The 20,329-nt window shown below is 37.9% G+C and overlaps 3 protein-coding genes and 1 pseudogene across 8 annotated transcripts; 3 read left to right on the top strand and 1 right to left on the bottom strand.

Annotated features, from left to right (window-relative positions):
• Positions 1-701: 701 nt before the first annotated feature.
• LOC106134037 (rhythmically expressed gene 2 protein-like) lies at positions 702-1,699 on the top strand. The gene has a single exon (XM_013333985.2). It carries the CDS (start codon positions 851-853, stop codon positions 1,577-1,579), a length of 729 nt encoding a protein of 242 aa, XP_013189439.1. The 5' UTR covers positions 702-850; the 3' UTR covers positions 1,580-1,699.
• On the top strand, positions 1,150-20,077 carry LOC106134038 (eukaryotic translation initiation factor 3 subunit A). Of its 6 annotated transcripts, none has more exons than XM_060953873.1 (15): positions 1,150-1,282; positions 3,060-3,163; positions 3,769-3,840; positions 5,952-6,101; positions 6,822-7,020; positions 12,707-12,877; positions 14,163-14,326; positions 14,803-14,934; positions 15,326-15,418; positions 16,183-16,350; positions 16,990-17,115; positions 17,418-17,509; positions 18,531-18,717; positions 19,476-19,505; positions 19,955-20,077. In XM_060953873.1, exons 2-15 carry the CDS (start codon positions 3,062-3,064, stop codon positions 20,006-20,008), a joined length of 1,740 nt encoding a protein of 579 aa, XP_060809856.1. In that variant the 5' UTR covers positions 1,150-1,282; positions 3,060-3,061; the 3' UTR covers positions 20,009-20,077. The 6 variants fall into 6 exon arrangements, 5 of the variants coding, with proteins under 5 accessions (XP_060809856.1, XP_060809859.1, XP_060809857.1 ...); XM_060953876.1 differs by having other exon boundaries at positions 5,937-6,101; XM_060953874.1 differs by having other exon boundaries at positions 3,060-3,170.
• Positions 8,385-10,154, top strand: LOC132903996 (putative nuclease HARBI1; annotated as a pseudogene).
• LOC132903997 (uncharacterized) lies at positions 10,294-11,928 on the bottom strand. The gene is made up of 5 exons (XM_060953877.1): positions 11,689-11,928; positions 11,433-11,503; positions 11,155-11,293; positions 10,643-10,825; positions 10,294-10,430 (listed from the first exon to the last, which is right to left on the bottom strand). The coding sequence occupies exons 2-5, from the start codon at positions 11,492-11,494 to the stop codon at positions 10,326-10,328; spliced, it is 489 nt and encodes a 162-aa protein (XP_060809860.1). The 5' UTR covers positions 11,495-11,503; positions 11,689-11,928; the 3' UTR covers positions 10,294-10,325.
• Positions 20,078-20,329: the final 252 nt, after the last annotated feature.

Here is a 20,329-nt window from a genome sequence, read left to right as displayed (position 1 = left end):
GTCTGAGTGTCTTATCTTACCAACGGATAAAGCGATTTCAATCTAGTATTCTTTTGGATTAAAAGTGATTAACGTGCGAGTGTTCTTATTCATGTTTAATCAAAATCAGTTAAGCCGTTTAAAAGTTGTAGGAGTTGCAATTGGCGCGGGAAGATCGAGAGTCAGCAATTACACTCGAGTGAAAGTACAATATCTAATAGAAAAGTTTGGTTAGATTATTTGAAATTTTGACGATGTAGTAGGCTGTGGACGGTGGTTTACTATACAAACATAGCGCCGTAATACCTGATTGAACCACATGCCCTTCATATTCAAACATTTTAGATAAAACTTATCAGAAAACGAGTGAAGTTAAATTATCCAAATCAAGACTCGAAGGAAAATAAAAATATTAATTATGTATAAATGTACCTACTTATTTATTCTTTAAATTTTACGGATAAATAGAACACTCCGCCCTACACATTTAAATTAATGCAAAGAAGCGCGTGAATTACCAATTCATTACAAGGAATCTTGTCACTTTTTTAAATGTAACTTAATGCTAAATAGAAGTTGCGAAACTTGTGAGTCTTAACTATAACATTTCTACTTATTCTTATTTTTAAATTGCTATGCTTGCTTGGGATCATCTTAGAATGTCGTTGCCATGTTTGACAGTGTCAGTTCGTTGTCACTCGCTGTCATTGCTTTGTGTGTTTGTTAGTTCAGTAAATCAACAATTGTACATAAAAATTTGAATTCTATTTATTAACATTTTTTTTACTTTATATCTTCTTTTTGGTTAGTCATGTTCCTTTGATAGTTTTTAGATTGCATTCTTGCGTAAAGTTAAATTAATAATACAAATATGAATATCATCAGTGGAATCAAACTGGTAACTTTCGATGCTACAAACACCTTAATAAAATTTCGTATGCCGCCTTGGCATTATTACGCTCTTGTAGCCAAAGATTACGGGTTCACCGGTACAGAGAGGGAAGTCAAAGAAAAATTTATAGATTCATACAGATGCATGTGGGAAAAGTATCCTAATTTCGGCAAAAGTTCGATACCTTGGGACCAGTGGTGGCGGAAAGTGGTAGAGAGGACTTTTGAAGGACAAATTCCACAAGGCAAAGAAACTGTAATTTCTAAAATCTTGATTGAAGAATATAAGACATCCAAACTTTGGTGTGTTGCCCAAGGAGGGCGTCAGTTGCTGAATATCCTTGAGAAAAAGGGTATTAACACTGGCGTTGTATCTAATTTTGATCCTCGCTTACACGACATTCTAAGAAGTGTAGGTATAATAAAACAATTCAAATTTATCATAACTTCGTATGAGGTTGGGTGTAGTAAGCCGGATAAGGAGATATTTAGCCTTGCAATGAAGAAATGTGGACTAAGTGAGCCATCTGAATGCCTTCATATTGGTGATGATGTGAAGAAGGACTATGAGGCTGCAATAAGTGCCGGGTGGCGGGCACTTGTTGTACCTAGTGGTGATGCTCCGCTCGCTATGACTGAGGATTCTCCGGCTCCGGAGCATGTGTACCCTGATTTGTTAACATTAGCTAATTGTATAGAGAAATTATGAGAAGTATGACTTTAAACTAATACATTAAATCACACCTCTTTACGAGAGAAGTGGGCAGACTACATCTTTTCATTTGCCACAATAGTTAAGCCTAGACAGTTTATTATTACTCACTATTTATACTATTATTACTAACTTAGAAAGTATGTATCAATGGTACTAACCAAAAATTAAAATTTAGAAATATATATTTGGCTAGAAATACATTTTTATTTTTAGTATTAAGATTCTGAGATGCAATAGGTAACTGGTATTATAAGAGGCCTTTTCCTAGCAGTATGACACTACATGCTAAAAAAATTATATGTATCTCTTACCAAGAAATATTTAATACTAGCTTCCATGGGAATTTGGAGAGAGTTATGAATGTAGATGAAGCGCAGGAAGTTTGCAGAGATCGTGGCAAGTGGAAAGAGGTAATCTCTGCCTACCCCTCCGGGAAAGAGGCATGATTTTATGTATGTCTGTATGGGAATTTCCAGATAAAAATATGTTATTCTAGGTTATATTCTACTCAAGTACCAAATTTCATCAAAATCAGTTCAGTAGATTTTATGTGAAAGACTAACAAACAGCTTTAAGCTATGATCATGGTTTGCTCATTGCTGAATAAATTTAGAATCAAACCTCTGTGTTCAACACATTCTTCTGTCACTCGCACTAAAATAAAAAGAAAAACCAGTGTCATTGGCCCATGCTGACCTTTGGTTTGGTTCTGATAAGTAAAATTGTGGCTCATTTCATTAATTTAAAACCTTTTGGAATTCGATATCTTTAACTGGCTTTTTTAGTAGAAGTTGCCCATATTTCTAAGGACTTTGGAGTCCAAGAATACTGTTTTTCTTAGTACTTGTTTTTCTATCTTAGCAGAATGGCACGTAAAGGGCAGGTTTCCATCCAAGACACTTTGGAAACCAATGAAGATTTTGAAAACTATATACATGCACACTTCAACCAGCTTATCTGTTAGTTCTTATATCTTTAAGTTCTCATACATGTAATAAAATTGAAACTAGCCAAAAAATCGATGTGGGGCATCTATTATGTGATTTTTACATCTATAAATGTGATTTTAATATTATCTGTCTGCTTATGTATTTATACTAGAATCACGCGAAAACTATTGCTCCGATTTGTATGCGGCTTTTAAGATATTAAAAAAAGGCCCAATTTAATTTAGTAAACAAAAATTTTCCCTTCCACCCCGTTAAGGGGGTTAATAATTTGTCGTTTTATAGCGGACGAAATCGCATGCAACAGTTAGTATATTATGATACCTAATACATACATATGGTCACATCTATATCCCTTGCGGGGTAGACAGAGCCAACAGTCTTAAAAAGACCGAATGGCTACGTTCAGCTATTTGGCTTTTAGAATTGAGATTCAAATAGGTAGTGACTGGTTGCTAGCCCGTCGCCTAAAGAAGAATCCCAAGTTTGTAAGCCTATGATACCTAATACCTATTAATGTTCTGTAGGCATGGAAGTTTACTCCGACTTTTGCGGGCACTGCTTGGCTACTGGAAATGCAATAAGGAAGGGCAAAATGGAGATAGGAATGGACGCGATAGCTATGGCTAAGGTGAGAGGTAATTATAATTATCTATCTAGATACTAATATTATAAAGCTGAAGAGTTTGTTTGAACGCGCTAATCTCAGGACCTGCTGGTTCGAATCGAAAAATTATTTTTAAAAAGGAAGGCTTTAGGCTATATAACATCACACTGCAACTATAAGGAGCGAAGAAATAATGGAATATGTGAAAAAAAAACGGGGAGAATTATTCATCCTTGAGGGCTTAAATGATGCTCAAAATAACTATTCCACGCGGACGAAGTCGCGGGCATAGCTAGTAATTATATATAATTAGTTGAATGACATGGAACTATAACGCTGTAACATGAGTCGAATTTCTAATAAATTTGGGTAAAAAATAACTTTTGTAAAGAGTACCGCCTCCAATCGATATCCTCGTTTATTGAAGTCGGTTATATTTCTAAAACCTTGTCCTAAGTTTAACAAACATTTTACTGAAAACCGCATCAATATCGGTTCAGCGAAACGCGAGATAGTCGCGGACAGACATAGGTACCTACAGGTGAAACTGAAAACATCTTATTTTTTTTTAAGGTTGTTAAAAAACGTTCTTTATGTAAATAGTGAATGTTACTTGTATGTGGTTTTAGGCCGCGTCCGACAATATCGACGTGTTGTCGAGGTTCAAGGGTAGAAGTGAACCAGTATTCCTCTTTATTTTTGTAAGTTCTTTACATTTACATACATACATACATATGGTCACGTCTATATCCGTTGCGAGGTAGACAGAGCCAACAGTCTTGAAAAGACTGAATGGCCACGTTCAGCTTTTTGGCTTAGTGATAGAATTGAGATTCAAATAGTTACAAATAGTTCAAATTCTTTATATTTACATACACTTTTTTCATCTTCGCTTTGAAGACATTGGACCCCATAGCTCTAGAGCACAGACTATAATAATACGACGTGAATATACTTTTGTATGAAGCCCACTGTATTTTTAACTATATTAATTAATTCATATAATACATACATAACATAATACATAAAATCACGCCTCTTTCCCGGAGGGGTAGGCAGAGACTACCTCTTTCCACTTGCCACGATCTCTGCATACTTCTTTCGCTTCGTCCACATTCATAACTCTCTTCATACAAGCTCGGCGGTTTCGGGTACTTTTGACCTGACCCTTTACCAGGACGTCCTTAATTTGATCAAGATACGTTCGTCTAGGTCTTCCCACTCCGACCTTTCCCTCCACACTCTCCTTGTACCTATATCTGCTTAGTCAACCTGCTTTCATTCATCCTCTCCACATGACCGAACCATCTTAACATACCCTTTTCTATTCCTGTAACTACATCTTCTTTCACATCACAACATTCCCTTATCACGCTGTTCCTTATCCTGTCACTCAATTTCACACCCATCATACTCCTTAACGCTCTCATTTCCACTGCATTTATTCTGCTTTCATGCTTCTTTTGCCATACCCAACTTTCACTCCCATACATTAATGTCGGGACCAACACGCCCCTGTGCACAGCCAGTCGAGCCTTTTTGGATAGTTTCTGACTGCTCATAAAGGCATGCAAAGCTCCATTCACCATGTTCCCCGCGTTCACTCTCCTTTCAATATCACTATCATACTTGCCATCTGATGTAAACTTTGATCCTAGATATACAAACTCTTTCACTTGCTCCACTTTTTCTCCTCCAATCAAAATATTACATGCTGTCATTTCTTTCTCCATTTCAAAAACCAGTGTTTTAGTTTTACTTACGTTCACTTTCATTCCTTTCTCTTTTAAAGCTTCATGCATACAGTTTACCATCTCCTGTAACTCCTCCGCTGATGACGCCAGTATAACCTGATCGTCGGCATAGAGCAGACATTTGACGAGTAACTCATTCATCCTTAATCCACTTTCAGACTCTTTCAAATCTGTCAAACAGCTATCCATAAATAGGTTGAACAGCCACGGTGACGCAACACATCCTTGCCTAACGCCTTTCTCAATCTTAAACCACTCAGTGTGCGCTCCGTTTATCCTGACACAAGCACTCGAATCCTCATATAAGGATTTCAGTGCTCGTATTAAGAGACTGCTCACCCCATGCATAGAAAGTGCTGACCACAATTCATTCCTCTCAACTCTGTCATAGGCCTTTTCCAGATCTACGAATGTGCAATAGACTTTTTGACTCTTGGCCAAAAACTTTTCGGCTATGCACCGCAAGGAAAAGACCTGATCAGTACATCCCATTCCCTTTCGAAATCCCGCTTGAGCATCCCATATTTTGTCATCATTCATATAATCACGTCTATAAACCTTGCGGTGTAGACAAGGCCAGCAGTCTTGAAAGACTGACAGGCCACGTTCAGCTGTAAGGCTTTATGATGGAATTGAGATTCAAATAGTGACAGGTCGCTAGCCCATCACCTATAGGTAAGACGAATGCCAAGTTTGTTAGCCTATCCCTTAGTCGACTGTTACGACATCCATGGAAATGAGATGGGGTGGTTCTAATCTTTACGAAAGTTACAAATCTTTGTTTTTTTATTACTAGAGGCCGCCCGCGACTTCGTCCGCATGGAAACCCTATCAATCCCGCGGGAACTCTGGGATAAAAAAGCCTATGTGTTATTCTGGATCTTCAGCTACCCACATACCAAATTTCATCGTAATCGGTTCAGTAGTCTTTGCGTGGAAGAGTAACAAACATCCATACTGACTGACATCCTGACATAGGTACATACTCACAAACTTTCGCATTTATAATATTAGTAGGATAAGTATACTTATTTTAAATTTAGTACTCTTTTTTTTAGAAAGGAAAGCTAACTAGAGCTATGTTTGGAGCTAACGGTATAGAACTGTGTCGTATCATAGAAGAAGAGCTGGGATACGTGAAGAAGGAGACCGAAACGGGCGTGGAGAGACCTAAACGGGATATACAAGAAATGCTACCCGAGGAGGCTGTATGTTATTCTTTTTTACGTTTTACATACATACATATGGTCACGTCTATATCACTTGCGGGGTAGACAGAGCCAACAGTCTTGAAAAGACTGAATGGCCACGTTCAGCTATTTAGCTTAACGATAGAATTGAGACTCAAATAGTGACAGGTGGTTGCTAACCCATCGCCTTAAAAAAGAATCCCAAGTTTGTGAGCCTATCCCTTAGTCGCCTTTTACGACATCCATGGGAAAGAAATGGAGTGGTCCTATTCTTTTTTTGTATTGGTGCTGGGAACCACACGGAAGTTTTTGTTTAAGTTTATTATGGCACAAATCATCTTAACTAATCTGTGATGCTAGTAACATGGTATTCAATCCAAAAAAGGGTTCTTACGTTAAGTACTTTAAAGGAACTATATTAAGGCTTTCGTTCTATTAATAAAAGAAAGCCAGGTTCTGTCCAAATATGAGAGAGATTACTTTACCTGCAAGTCTGATGACCTTCAAGGTTGTGAAAGAACACTAGTTGAGTAGCTTCTAACCAAGCCAGGTATAAATAAATAAATATATACATGCCCATAAATATATATATATATGTCATGCCCCGACCGGGATTCGAACCCGGGACCTCCGGTGTCACAGACAAGCGTATTACCGCTGCGCCACATAGGTATAAAATGGAAGGTCTATCATATCTTGCGTGGACTTAAAGCTGACCTTGGTTCGCGAATTTATCAGGTGAAACTTGAAGAAGACCTACTCATAGAGAAGGAAATACAGCAAGCGTCTGAAAGGCTTCGGACCCTCACATTGGCTTCTCGGAAGAAGAGGGTCTGCGAAAGACTATCGAGGAGCGTCCAAAGGCTGAACTATATACTTTTCTGGCCTCATTGTCATCAGGCACATTATGATTTGTATGAGAAATGGGATATTGTTAGTAAGTTTTGTAAACCATTACGTTTATATAGAACATAAAATCAAATACATACATAAAATCACGCCTCTTTCCTGGAGGGGTAAGTAGACCACATCTTTCCACTTGCCACGATCTCTGCATACTTCCTTCGCTTCATCCACATTCATAACTCTCTTCATGCAAGCTCGACGGTTTCGGGTAGTCTTGACCTGACCCTTTGCCAGGACGTCCTTAATTTGATGAAGATACGTTCGTCTAGGTCTTCCCACTCTGACCTTTCCCTCCACACTCTCCATCTATTTCTGCTTAGTCAACCTGCTTTCATTCATCCTCTCCACGTGACCAAGCCATCTTAACATACCCTTTTCTATTCCTGTAACTACATCTTCTTTCACATCACAACATTCCCTTATCACGCTGTTCCTTATCCTGTCACTCAATTTCACACCCAACATACTCCTTAACGCTCTCATTTCCACTGCATTTATTCTGCTTTCGTGCTTCTTTTGCCATACCCAACTTTCACTCCCAACAATTAGTATATTATGAGTCTTTCAATACATTCTGGCATCAGTACCTCCTGCCACCGTAGTATGACACGCGCGATGCTGTTTATATCGCGCGATAAACTAGCGATGTTCCGTTTCGCGTCATAATAAAAAGATAGTTATTAGATAGTGTCAGTTGTCATCATACTGCAGAAATGCCTGGGGTGTGAATAGGGATATAGCGCGACTATAAAACTGTTAACAGACCTCAGCAATAATGAATTCGGATAAACGCCGGGAAGATAGTGATGTTATAAATCTTTACGTGTCAGATTACTTATGGACTTTTAAGGTTAGAGAATAGAAGGCGTTTATTTCAATAAAAGCAAAGATGCCATCAAGATAGAAGATGATTAAAAAACCGGCTCGACCATGCTCGTTTCTAAGTCACGTACATTAGTTTGTGTGCTAACTCGTACGATGAGAGAAAACACTGTGAGGAAACCTGCGTATTAGGACAACTGGGGGCTTAGACAAAGTAACATTTTGAAAACGATGACGAAGTTCGGCAATAAAAAAATGTATGGGATGACATAAGCCTTCGCTAAATCACGTGATCGATCGAGATCGATAACAAAATTGGTAGACAATGTTTACATTCATGTCGAAAACGAAACGAAATCGTCAATTAGCGAATTGTTTATTCGCCTATTTCAATACAAATGCGTAGCCAAGCGGCACTTTTGACGTTCGCTTTCTCTTCGGGAGCGATCGTTCGATTCGACATGTGTTCGCCATAATAACGAAAGCTTGGGGGCTGTCGATATCGCTACAAAATGGCCGAAAATTACAGTCAGCTGTGATTTGTGTACAAGAGCTACGTTGCGTTAATACAGTTTTATTTATATAAAAATGCATTCTTTACGTTTATTGTGGGCTGCACATAATGAGAATACCTGGGTGAGGCGTCAAAGTTGATTTTCATCAAGAAGACATATGGAAACGATTGAAGATATGCCGAAATTGTTGTTTATACAACATTTCAGGCTTGATAAAAAAACTTTTCGACGATTATGCGACGAACTAAAAAGATATACTGGATTGAAAGGATCCAATGAAATTTCCCTGGAAGTGAAGGTAAGAACTTTCATAAGGATTAACCTCATAGGGAAATAAGTATACTTATCTCTAAACTTAGAATACTTATAGAAATTTCTATAGTCTAATCCTATAAAGAAAACCACACGAGTATGCAGAGACATTACTGTGTTTTTCAGGTGCTGTGTACTCTAAGCTTTTTAGCCACAGGGTCATACCAGACAATTGTAGGTGTGGGACAATATTTGACACAGCGGACTACAAGTCGCTGTGTCAGGGAGGTTGTGAATTCTTTAAATCACAATTGGATGGTCAGCAGGTGGATAGTGTTTCCACAAACACCACATGAGAGATCTTTAATCAAAGAGAAGTAAGTGTAATTATAAAGATATAAAACCTTTCTTAATATTTGTCACCTAGGCCTACAGCCAGTATTTGTTATAAAATTGTTAACATTTACAGATTCCATATAAGACATAATTTGCCTGGAATTATTGGGTGCATTGATTGTACCCATATAGCTATAGTAAGACCAGAGGAGGATGAATATTCATTTTTTAATAGAAAAGGATATCATTCATTAAATGTTCAAGTGGTAAGAAACTAGACTTAATTTTATTATCAAAACACCTAAATATACTACTCTTTATATGTTGTGCAATAAAGTGTTAATTCAATTCAAATGGCCTGAATATACCTGTCAAAGATATCACATGTAAATAAATATATAAGGACAAGTCACACAGATTGAGTATTATATAACTTTTTATCAATTGTTATATCCCCAAAACAAATTGTTTTGTATATTTTTTCCCCAGATATGCGATTTCGATTTAAAAATAATTAATGTCAATTCAAAATTGGTGGTGCTACACATGACTCCCACATATGGTCCGCTAGTCATGTAGAGACTTTCATGCGAGGGCTTCATGAAAGTGGTGAACATGTTTGGTTATTAGGTATGTAAGACATTTTTTCTTATATTTCATTGTAAACCATAATAGATAAAAAACTTATATGGAATAAACATATGTAAAGTATTTCATTTAAATAATACATCTACTTCTATAAACTATTGGAAATCAACTAAATTAAATTAGTATTCATTGTTTGCCACCCAAGTATACATTATAGTTCTTCAATTTATTTTGAATAAAATATTTATTGAGTATGTAATTTCAGGGGATTCTGGATATCCACAGCGACCTTGGTTGATGACGCTTATACTAGATGCTGAACAAGGGTCCCAAGAAGAAATATATACCAGACGTCATGTGCAAGCCAGATCTCGCATAGAACGATGTTTTGGATTACTGAAGGCTCGTTGGAGGTGTATGCTTTGACACCGTGTTCTTCACTATCAGCCTTACGTGGCTAGCAGAATTTGTAACGCATGTTGTGTATTGCATAATATTGCAATACATGCTAAACTACCTGCTCCAACAGATATGCCAGCTGAGGCTCTTGATGGTAGTGAAGATCAAAGTATACAGCATAACACCTCTACAACCAACACTAATCAAAACGAGTTAATTCGAGGAAGGGCTATGTGAAATTATCTAGTCAGTAGAATGCAGCATTCTACTGACTAGATAATTACTAATTTATAGTTTCATTTTATTTAAGCTTAAGTATATTTTTTTAAGTTAGTATCAAATGAAAAAGAAAATAATAATAATAATATAACAATTTTAATAAGTATCCAGTCTTTTAACTTATCAATATACTTATCTACTTATTTTAATATTTAACCACACCACCACCATAGTCCACATATACTGGATCATCTTCTTGGGCAACAACTGCAGATGATTGAGAGGGTGCAGGTGCAGAAGATTGAGGTCTCTGAAAAAGTTATTATGGTGATATTTATTGAATATGTAGATACTTAATTAAATAGTATACTGTTTTATCTAATTATATATGTGTAATGGCTAAAATTTTTAATTTCTAATATTCAAGTACAATATTTATTCAACAAGATTTACCTAGTTAGTATTGACTTTTAGCTAATAATTTTGTTACATGAGGTACTGGAAAATAAGGTTAATACATACACTAAATCCAAGCTCTTGTATAGAGTCTTGTCCTTCCACTGCTGTTCGGCCAATAATAGCCAGAACCCTTTCCTCCAAATGCGACAAGGATTTCTGGCTAGCCGGTCCACCTCCAGTCCCTCTGGCATGTTGCCGCAAGGTCAGACCTTTTTTCTTAGTCTTGGATTTTAAATCGGCCCATACCTTTTTGGAATTATCAGTCATAAGTATGCATACAACCACATAAGTTGAAAAACTCCACTGGACCGAAAAATTCCTAACATCCCTGTTACCTCTTCTTGCACATATGTGATAATAATATATGATATTCTAGGTGCTTGATTTGCACATCAAAGCAGATTGTAACTTGTGACTTTATCTATACCAGATCCACATCCAAATTGCTTGGCATGTAATATGTAGAAAAGATTATTAAATATAACTAAATATCTGAGTAATTTCCATAAAAAGAACTTATAATCACAGACTCTTCAAATACGGCTATTGGAATAGAATTGCTAGTCATTACTTACTTTTTTCCACTTGTCTGTTGTTTTGTTGACACCACCACCAACGGAATTTAATACGAGTATATTAGTAAGATCAGACCATAATTGGTCTGACCGTACTCGACCTTGTGCCCCTGCAACAGGCCTAGCCAGGTCCCCATGACTGTAACATAAGCAACGGTTCAATACACAAATGCTTCATTGTTATTATCGCGTCATTGTTTACATTAGCGATTGAAGTGGTACCAAAGTTTTGTACGATTGAATTTAAAAGAAATGGAAAATAACTTGGATTTACCTACCTTTCCATATACTCCAGTAGAGTTGAGAGTTGTTCGGGACTTGCCCTTACCCTAGAATCCATTCTTTAACACTAAAAATAAAAAAAATAACTATATTTATTTTGAACAGTTACAATCACAATGATTCTATTTAATTTTGAAGAAATCTACGTAAAAACTATGTAAAAACACTCTAATAAGTTAACACTATCAAAGTTTTGCTATAAGATTATTAAAAAGCGTCAAGAATTAATAATATAAATTAAAAACGACTCACCACACTCACAGTAAACACTCACTTAAACTTTAGAATAATCCCGCTTTGTTTGTTCCAATTTAACACTGACAGCTAAATTTTCGTTACCATAGCCAATATTCGTTTGTTTATCGAACGATCCGTTCGACACAACGATCGCGACAATTGCGTTACATTGGCTAGGAAATGTTTATCGTTATCTCTAAGACGAAAAAGAACTTCGACATCGTTTCGTTAAGAAGCGATACTACATTGTCTAAGCCTCCTGGTTGTGTTATCATGATCCATTATGGGTTACGTACTCAATAACCGGCTCGGCCATGCTCGTTTCTAGGTCACGTACATTAGTTTGTGTGCTAACCGATTCTCTTACGATGAGAGGAAACACTGTGAGGAAACCTGCGCATTATGGGAACTGGATGTTTAACCATGATCGATCCATTACGAGTTAGGTTTACCTGCAAAGGTTGCGGAGATTAGATGGGAGTCGCTTCGTGGAAAATCTTGACTCACCCAATCCAGGATCCATGGTCAAAAGCATATCCCGGGCTCCTCTCCAGACTTGCGAGGATGCAACTGGGACTAAAGTCTAGAAATTTTAAAAAGTTGTGTTATCATGATCCATTATGTGTTAGGTTGTCCTGCATAGGTTTCGGGAATCAGGTAGGAGTTCGCTTCGTATATGAACCTGCCTTACCCAGTCCTGATCAAAAGGTGCACCTCGGGCTTCTCTTCTGGGTATTTAATAGGGACAATCGCTAGTTGGAAAAAGCTACATCTTATAAAATTCTCATGTCATAATGTTCGTTCCCGTACTCCACCGAAACGGCTTGACCGATTCTCATGAAATTTTGTGAGCATATTGAGTAAGTCCCTCAGAGTTATCGGCCATCATCTATTTTTTATACCCCTTCGTGATAAGGGTTGTCCAAATGTCCACCCTTAACATTTTTTTTAACTAGAAATTACTTTATTTAAATAGCAAAACAACGTTTGCCGGGACGGACACCTAGTTGAATGATATTTGTATTAATGTCAGATATCCAGGTGGCTGCCAAGGATACGTTCCAGCTGAAACAAGAGGATGTCAAGGAGGTGCTGTACATGAGCGATGTGGAGCCGAATGAGGCGTGTGTTTATGCTCTACTGAAGGGGGAAGTGCTGGTGGTGCTATTCAAGATGTTCGACACTGATAACAGGAATTTTATTAGTAAGCAGTCAGCATTATACATACATACATAAAATCACTTTTCTTTTCTTTTTGTCAGCATTATCTATACTAACATTATAAAGCTGTAGAGTTTGTTTGTTTGAACGCGCTAATCTCAGGAACTGCTGGTTCGAATTGAATTTTTTTTTGTGTTGAATAGACCATTTATAGAGGAAGGTTTTAAGCTTTATAACATCACGCTGCAACTATTAGGAGCGAAGAAATAATGGAAAATGTGGACAAAAAAAAATGGGGAAAATTATTCATCCTTGAGAGCTTCAATGATGCCCAAAATAACTATTCCGCGCGGATGAAGTCGCTGGCAGTCAGTAATAATAAGATTAAAAGATTAGAAGAGAAGAAGATATTTGAAGAGTAATTATAAAAGAATATCGATAACAACACCATTGTTAAAGTTGTACTGTTACTATTTCTGAATCTCAATCTTCCTTCCAATAATGGTGGTCTTTGATTCTTGTAGGTATAGGCTCTGTTTGCTCCACGTTTGTTTGTTGTCTCTTCACGCGTTATCTACTGAACCAATCTGTTTGAAATTGCATATATATAATTTAAAGTCTGGAGAAGGGCATAGGTTCATCCTGGTAAAAACTACAGTTCCCATGGAATTTGCGAAAAACCTGTAGGTATTCTTTTGTAGTCGGCGGTATATTCGCGCGGACGAAACTGTAAATGCTGAAAAAGTATGGTTGATGTGATATAATGTTGTGTCTGTACTGTTAACCTAATTAAAACACATGTAAATTTGCTGTTTATTTTATGTCCATCTATTTTAATCTGAATTACTTCAATCATTGTTCTGTCACTTAACTTCTTATAAAGAAGTAGTACCCGGTTGACCGAGCTTTGCTCGGTCTACCAGAGATGGCGCTGATATAGTTTCTTAAAACGCGGTGTTTAAAATGTTTATATATCTTGGGAACCGAGCTTTTCTCGAACCTAGGACCTATGATAAATCGATTCCTTGAGCCGAAAAGCCCCTAATCTGTTACTTTCATGAAAATCATTGGAGCCGTTTCCGAGATCCTGATCACTACATAGTATAAAACAAAGTCGCTATTTTAGTCTGTTTGTCTATATGCTTAAATCTTTTTGATGCGGTTTTTTGTAACAGGTAGAGTGATTCAAGAGGAAGGTTTTTATGTATAATTTTTTCCGAATTTTGCACCCGTGCGAAGCCGGGGCGGGTCGCTAGTTATATATACATATACAAGAATTGCTCGTTTAAATATATAAGATTTATATCTACTCTCACATGCACCTGCAGAGCTAATGCGCCACGCCCTCTACGAAGAGATCCCGGTGCCTAAAGAGGACGTGCCTCCTGAGAAGCAAGTGCCCCCGATACCAGCTTACGAGAGGTACGCCACCATCAGCAAGACCGCCAGGGAGGTGCGGCGGGATCGGTACAATGTCAGGATGCAGAAACTCGTGAGTTTATTATAGAGATGTTCATACATAGGTAGTCTCTGCCTACCCCTCCGGGAAAGAGGCGTGATTTTATGTATTTTTTATGTATGTATGTTCATACATACATATGGTCACGTCTATATCCCTTGCGGGCTAGACAGAGGCAATAGTCTTGAGAAGACTAAGTGGCCACGTTCAGCTATTTGCCTTAATGATGGAATTGAGATTCAAATAGTGACAGGTTGCTAGCCCATCGCCTAAAAGAAGAATCCCAAGTTTGTAAGCATATCCCTTTGTCGCCTTTTACGACATCCATGGGAAAGAGATGGAGTGGTCCTATTATTTTTTTGTATTGGTGCCGGGAACCGGCACGGCACACACATAAAGATATTAATTTGTTCAAGTGGCCATTTCTGTTGTTTTTTTTTTTAATTTTTGATCTTTGGACTAAGATCGCGTACTCGCCAGAAGTAGTAATTTAATAAGTCTTTTTCTAGCGCGAAGAGAGAGAAGAACGCGAACGTCTGGCCGCAGAACAAGCGAGGCTGGCAAGAGAGGCGGAGGAAGAACGGCTAAGGCAAGAGAAGCAGAGACAAGAAGAGGAGAGAATGGCTAGGATTCAGGCCGGGGTAAGTGGTGCATAGATCTTTCTAGAAAGTGGAAAGGGAAGGCGAAGATACGAGGCTGGCAAACGAGGCGAGGTTAGAACGGCTAAGGCAAGAGAAGCAGAGACAAGAAGAGGAGAGAATGACAACTTCGTATTCTTCTTTTAGGCGATGGGCTAGCAACCTATCACTATTTGAATTTCAATACAATCATTGAGCCGAATAGTTCAATATGGCCTATCAGTATTTTCGAGACTGTTGGCTCTGTCTACCCCGCAAGTGATATAGACGTGATTATATGTATGTATGGTAAACATTTAACATGTTTAAACGATGAAACAGAATGCTTGTTGAATGCATGTTGAGAATTTTTTCAACCAATAAAAATTCATCATGTATAATTATAATGTTGCAGTTACCAGCTGAGCCGGAGCCAGAAGATGTTGGAGAAGAAGGTGTAGAGGGAGAAGAGAAAGAAGAGGGGGAAGGAGAAAAGGAGAGTACTGTGGTTGGTATTATTATTATATCTTCATATGGTACACCTGTAATAATCTTTCTTATCCTCTCAGCAAAATGAGTGAAATCAAGTCAATTTTTTTTTTGGACTTATTTATTTCACTGATTCAGTTAGCCTCGAAGTAAGTTTGAGACTTGTGTTACGAGATACTAACTCAACGATACTTTATTTTATAACTAGTTTCCGCCCGCGACTCCGTCCGCGCGGATGTCGGTCTTCGCGTGGATGGTTTATTTCTCCATTTTGAGTAACTGACAATGACATCTTATAAATATATATTGGATCCAAATACGGCTAATAAACATCCAAGACCCAGTGTCAACACCCAGGCAAATCAGAAAAAGTTCTTTTCTTATCACGCCCTGGCCGGGATTCGAACCCGGGACCTCCGGTGTCACAGACAAGCGTACTACCGCTGCATCCTTCGGAAAGAGATGGAGTGGTCCCATTCTTTTTTGTATTGGTGCCTGGAACCACACGGCACGCAAGGCATGTAGACGTGTTAATATAAATATATAATACGTGGGAAGACCTAGACGAACGAATCTTAATCAAATTAAGGACGTCCTGGTAAAGGGTCAGGTCAAAAGTACCCGAAACCGCGGAGCTTGCATGAAGAGAGTTATGAATGTGGATGAAGCGAAGGAAATATGCAGAGATCGTGGCAAGTGGAAAGAGGTAGTCTCTGCCTACCCCTCCGGGAAAGAGGCGTGATTTTATGTATGTATGTATGTACATATATGTATGTGAAACAGGCGGTGGAAGAGGAGGAGGAGAAGGTGGAACAAGAGGAGGAGTTCCACTCGGACGTGGAGATCGAAGACGAGGAGTACATACCGCCGGGAGGTCTTTTTGTGCCCGGACTTTATTCACCACCGAACGAGCTGGCCAAAGCGAATGCCTTGGCGTTCTTCTTCCCAAAGGTATGTAGGTAGTTTTGTGACGGGCTAAAAATCATTTTATATGAATTGGCGACTAGCTGTGTTGCCCGCGATTATGTTGTTACATTACTGAAAAGGCCGTGTGGTTCCCGGCACCAATACAAAAAAGAATAGGAGAATAGGACCGACATTTCAGTAATACATACATATGGTCACGTCTATATCCCTTCCGGGGTAGACGGAGCCAACAGTCATCAAAAGACTGAAAGGGCCACGTTCAACGGTTTGGCTTAATGATGGAATTGAGATTCAAATAGTGACGGGTTGCTAGCCCATCACCTAAAAGAGGAATGACAAGTATATAGTAGCCTATCCCTTAGTCGGCTTTTACGACATCCATGGGAAAGATATGGAGCCACCACATGGCACCATGTTCTGTTTCTAAATTTCTATATTCTTTGTTTTATCCAGTGTCCAAGAAACGCGAGTGTTAAATAGTTTTTTTTTTTATAGTCTTTCATTAAACTTCCCGTAACAGTTCACATATGTTCACTGACCCCTGACCCCTTGTATTGCCATTAGAGGGGCGGGGGTCTAAATTTATTTTTATTTTTTTAACATAGGTACATTTAATTACCAGCTCTCCAGATCGTAGGTACATAAAGTTTTCATAATTACCAGATAGTGCAGGAGCTAGCAACCATAGAGTCTGAATACCTTCCCCCGCACGTGCTAGTGATGTTCCCCATAGACAAGAGGCAGGAAGTGCAAGAGGTCATAGCTCAGTACCCAGACGAAATTTTGGCGGTAATATTTTGTATATATTAAATTTTACTTACTTTCGTTTCTTAATAAATCTAATAATTATGTGGCCAAAATGTATCTATGTATTTTTCTAGTGATTGTATGTGCCAAATAAGTATTTTATTGAAAAATTCCTATTATGAAAAATAAGTACCTATACATATTTCATCGTGTCACTACGAACATGAAGTAATTTTTTTTTATTTATTCATATATGGCTACCAAATTCCTATGACTACCAGAAACCGTCGAAGTCATAGACAAAAACATAGATAAATTAGAATTTCTTTTTTTCGCCTTTCCAGACTGGCATTTTCGTCGGGGAGGACCTTCACAGCGCCGAGCATATAGCGTACACGATAAAGCAGTACAACAAGATGGAAAGACCGCGGAGACAGTAATCTACTAAATATATATATATATGTATATATATTGAAGGGGACATCGAATCTCCCTCTTCCTGAAGGCTTCAGGACGGGAATTCGACAAGAAACCGACTCGGAGGTCGAGAAAATAAAACAAATTAATTAGATAGTTTGTCAAGTTTACATGTAGCTGTCGAAAGTTTTGTAGGTTGCTGAAATTTACCAGGTAGGTGAATTTTCAGGATCAGATTAGTTCACTAAACACAAAAGCAGAATGCATGTATATTGTTTCTTGTAATCTTTTATTTTATATGGAGCATCGGTGGTCGAATAGGTAAGGTTAATAAATATACGTGATGCGTAGAAATGCACAGGTTAGGATCCCACCTCGGCACGAACAAGTAATGTACATTAGTTTATGATGCCGAAGCTCTTACGGTGAGGGAAAACATCGTGAGGAAACCTGCACATTCAGGCAACTGGATGTTAAACGACTGGATGTTAGTCGATTATATACGGGTTAGGTTTACCTGCAAAGGTTGCGGAGATCAGATGGGAGTCGCTTCATGTAAAATCTTGTCTCACCCAATCCAGGATCCATGGTCAAAGGCATATCCCGGGCTCCTCTCCAGAGTGGTGAAGATGCAATTGGAACTAAAGACTAGAAATTTAAAAGACTTCAAAAAAAAAAGGATATCGATTGGAGGCGGTGCTTTTTTCACAAAAGTTATATTAATTTTTTTTAATGTAATTTACAATGCACATTACAGTGTCGTGTGGTTTCCGGCACCAATACAAAAAAGAATAGGACCACTCCATCTCTTTCCCATGGATGTCGTAAAAGGCGACTAAGGGATAGGCTTACAAACTTGGGATTCTTTTTTAGGCGATGGGTTAGCAACCTGTCACTATTTGAATCTAAATTCTATCATTAAGCCAAATAGCTGAACGTGGCCTTTTCAGCCTTTTCGAGACTGTTTTCTCTGTCTACCCCGCAAGGGATATAGACGTGACCATATGTATGTATGTATGTACATTTGTTTAAATTGGCAGTAAGGACCGACTTGCCCTGATGGTGTCTCGGCGGCGGAGTCTCGCTTTGCTGCAATTAGCGGGTTTGAATCCGTGCTACATAAGCAGCGACCTGGACTCGGGCGAGAAGGACTGCCTATCCCTCTTCCCCGTCGGCTATGGTGACGACTACGAGGAAGAGGAGACGTTGCAGGAGGAAGAAGTTGAAGTTGGTTAAATTTTGGCATATTATCTTAAAGATATAATTAATTAGGCTTATGAACTAGGGATTGTTCTTTTAGGCAATGGGCTAGCAACCTGTCTTACTGAGCTGAACGTGGCCTACTAGTCTTCAAGACTGTTGGCTCTGTCTACCCCGCAGGGGATATAGACGTGATTAAAAGTAGGTATGTTTGTATGTATGAAATTAATTATAACATAGTAAGTGTATTAATTTCATCTACTTACTTAAGAAAATCTTAATTTAATAGGATACCAATCCTAACTAATATTATAAATGCGAAAGAAAGTTTGTGTGTTTGTTTTTTATTCACGAGTTATCTACTGAACTGGAGAAGGTCATTTCATCCCGGTAAAAACTAAAGTTTCCATTGGATTTGTGAAAAACCTGTATTCTTTTAACGATGGCGCCAAATTCGTCGATTTTTATGGGTGGCGCTAAATTCACACGGTCGAAGCTGCGGATAAAAGTTAATAGTATAAAATAGCGAATATATATGTGCTGTGTTACTTTTCCATGCAAAAACTTTTGAACGGATTTGGATAAAACATTGCAGTCATAAAGCTCATACATCAGAACAAGATTAGATATAATTTTAACGCGCGTGGGCGCTAGTCTTATGCTGGTTAGTACATAGGTATAATATGAAGTTGAAAGTAAAAAGTTATCTTTAAAAAATATATATTTAATACTGTATCTATAGAAAAATCATTTGCGTTTTCAAAATATATGTTTTACTTTCACAGGAGGTGGTTGTCGCGGAGCCTGAACCAGAGGTATAAAATAATATTATAAATATAAAAATGTGTCTGCCTGTTTGTTTGCCCGTATTTCCCGTCTTAGCTTCATAAAGTGTGGAGAACGGAGAAGAAAATAGAATACTTTTCACGCGAGCGTATTCGCGGGCGAAAGCTAATTACTTATATGTACTTACTACTAGTCTCGATATGGTAATCGGGAAATTGCTACGTGTTAAAAAACTGAGTTACTTAATTCGGTATCACAGATCATGGTTAAAGGCATAACCTGGACTCCTCTCTGGATTTTGTTCTTAGGTATAGAACCAATAAACAAAAGCCTATTACGCTTTCATCAGCGATAAACTTGTATGGTCTTCTAACCACAAAATATGTAGATATAGAAAGTATTGTCTGTATTCTGTGGGCTTAAGGGAACGGAAATCTATGTTCTATGTCTATGGCTACATACTAACTCCTTTTTTCAGCCGGTGGTCGCGGAAGAAGAAAAAGAAAAAGAGGATGAAGACGACGAGGATTGAAGAATCTGTAATTTTTATTTAATTATAGTTTTATTGTTAATTAGATGATAGTGCAAGAATTATTTATTTATAGTATATTTTATTAATAAAATTACATGTTTTTGGTAATAAAATGGTTGTTTTCTTTAGCGCGATTAATTTTTGCTGTTGTAACATCATACGACAACAATATTCTTTATGTAACTAAATTCAATAGTACGACACAGGCTTACATTAATTTGGGGACATACTCCCAACATCGCATTGGAAAAAAACTGCAAGAAATCTCCACCAACCAAGGCTAGCTACAAATCAAGCGTAAAAGCTATATAATTCATGAAT

Source organism: Amyelois transitella, chromosome Z (genome assembly GCF_032362555.1).
Source record: "Amyelois transitella isolate CPQ chromosome Z, ilAmyTran1.1, whole genome shotgun sequence".
NCBI lineage: Eukaryota > Metazoa > Arthropoda > Insecta > Lepidoptera > Pyralidae > Amyelois > Amyelois transitella.
Note: the sequence above shows the minus strand (reverse complement) of the source record. Positions and strands in the feature narration are given on the sequence as shown.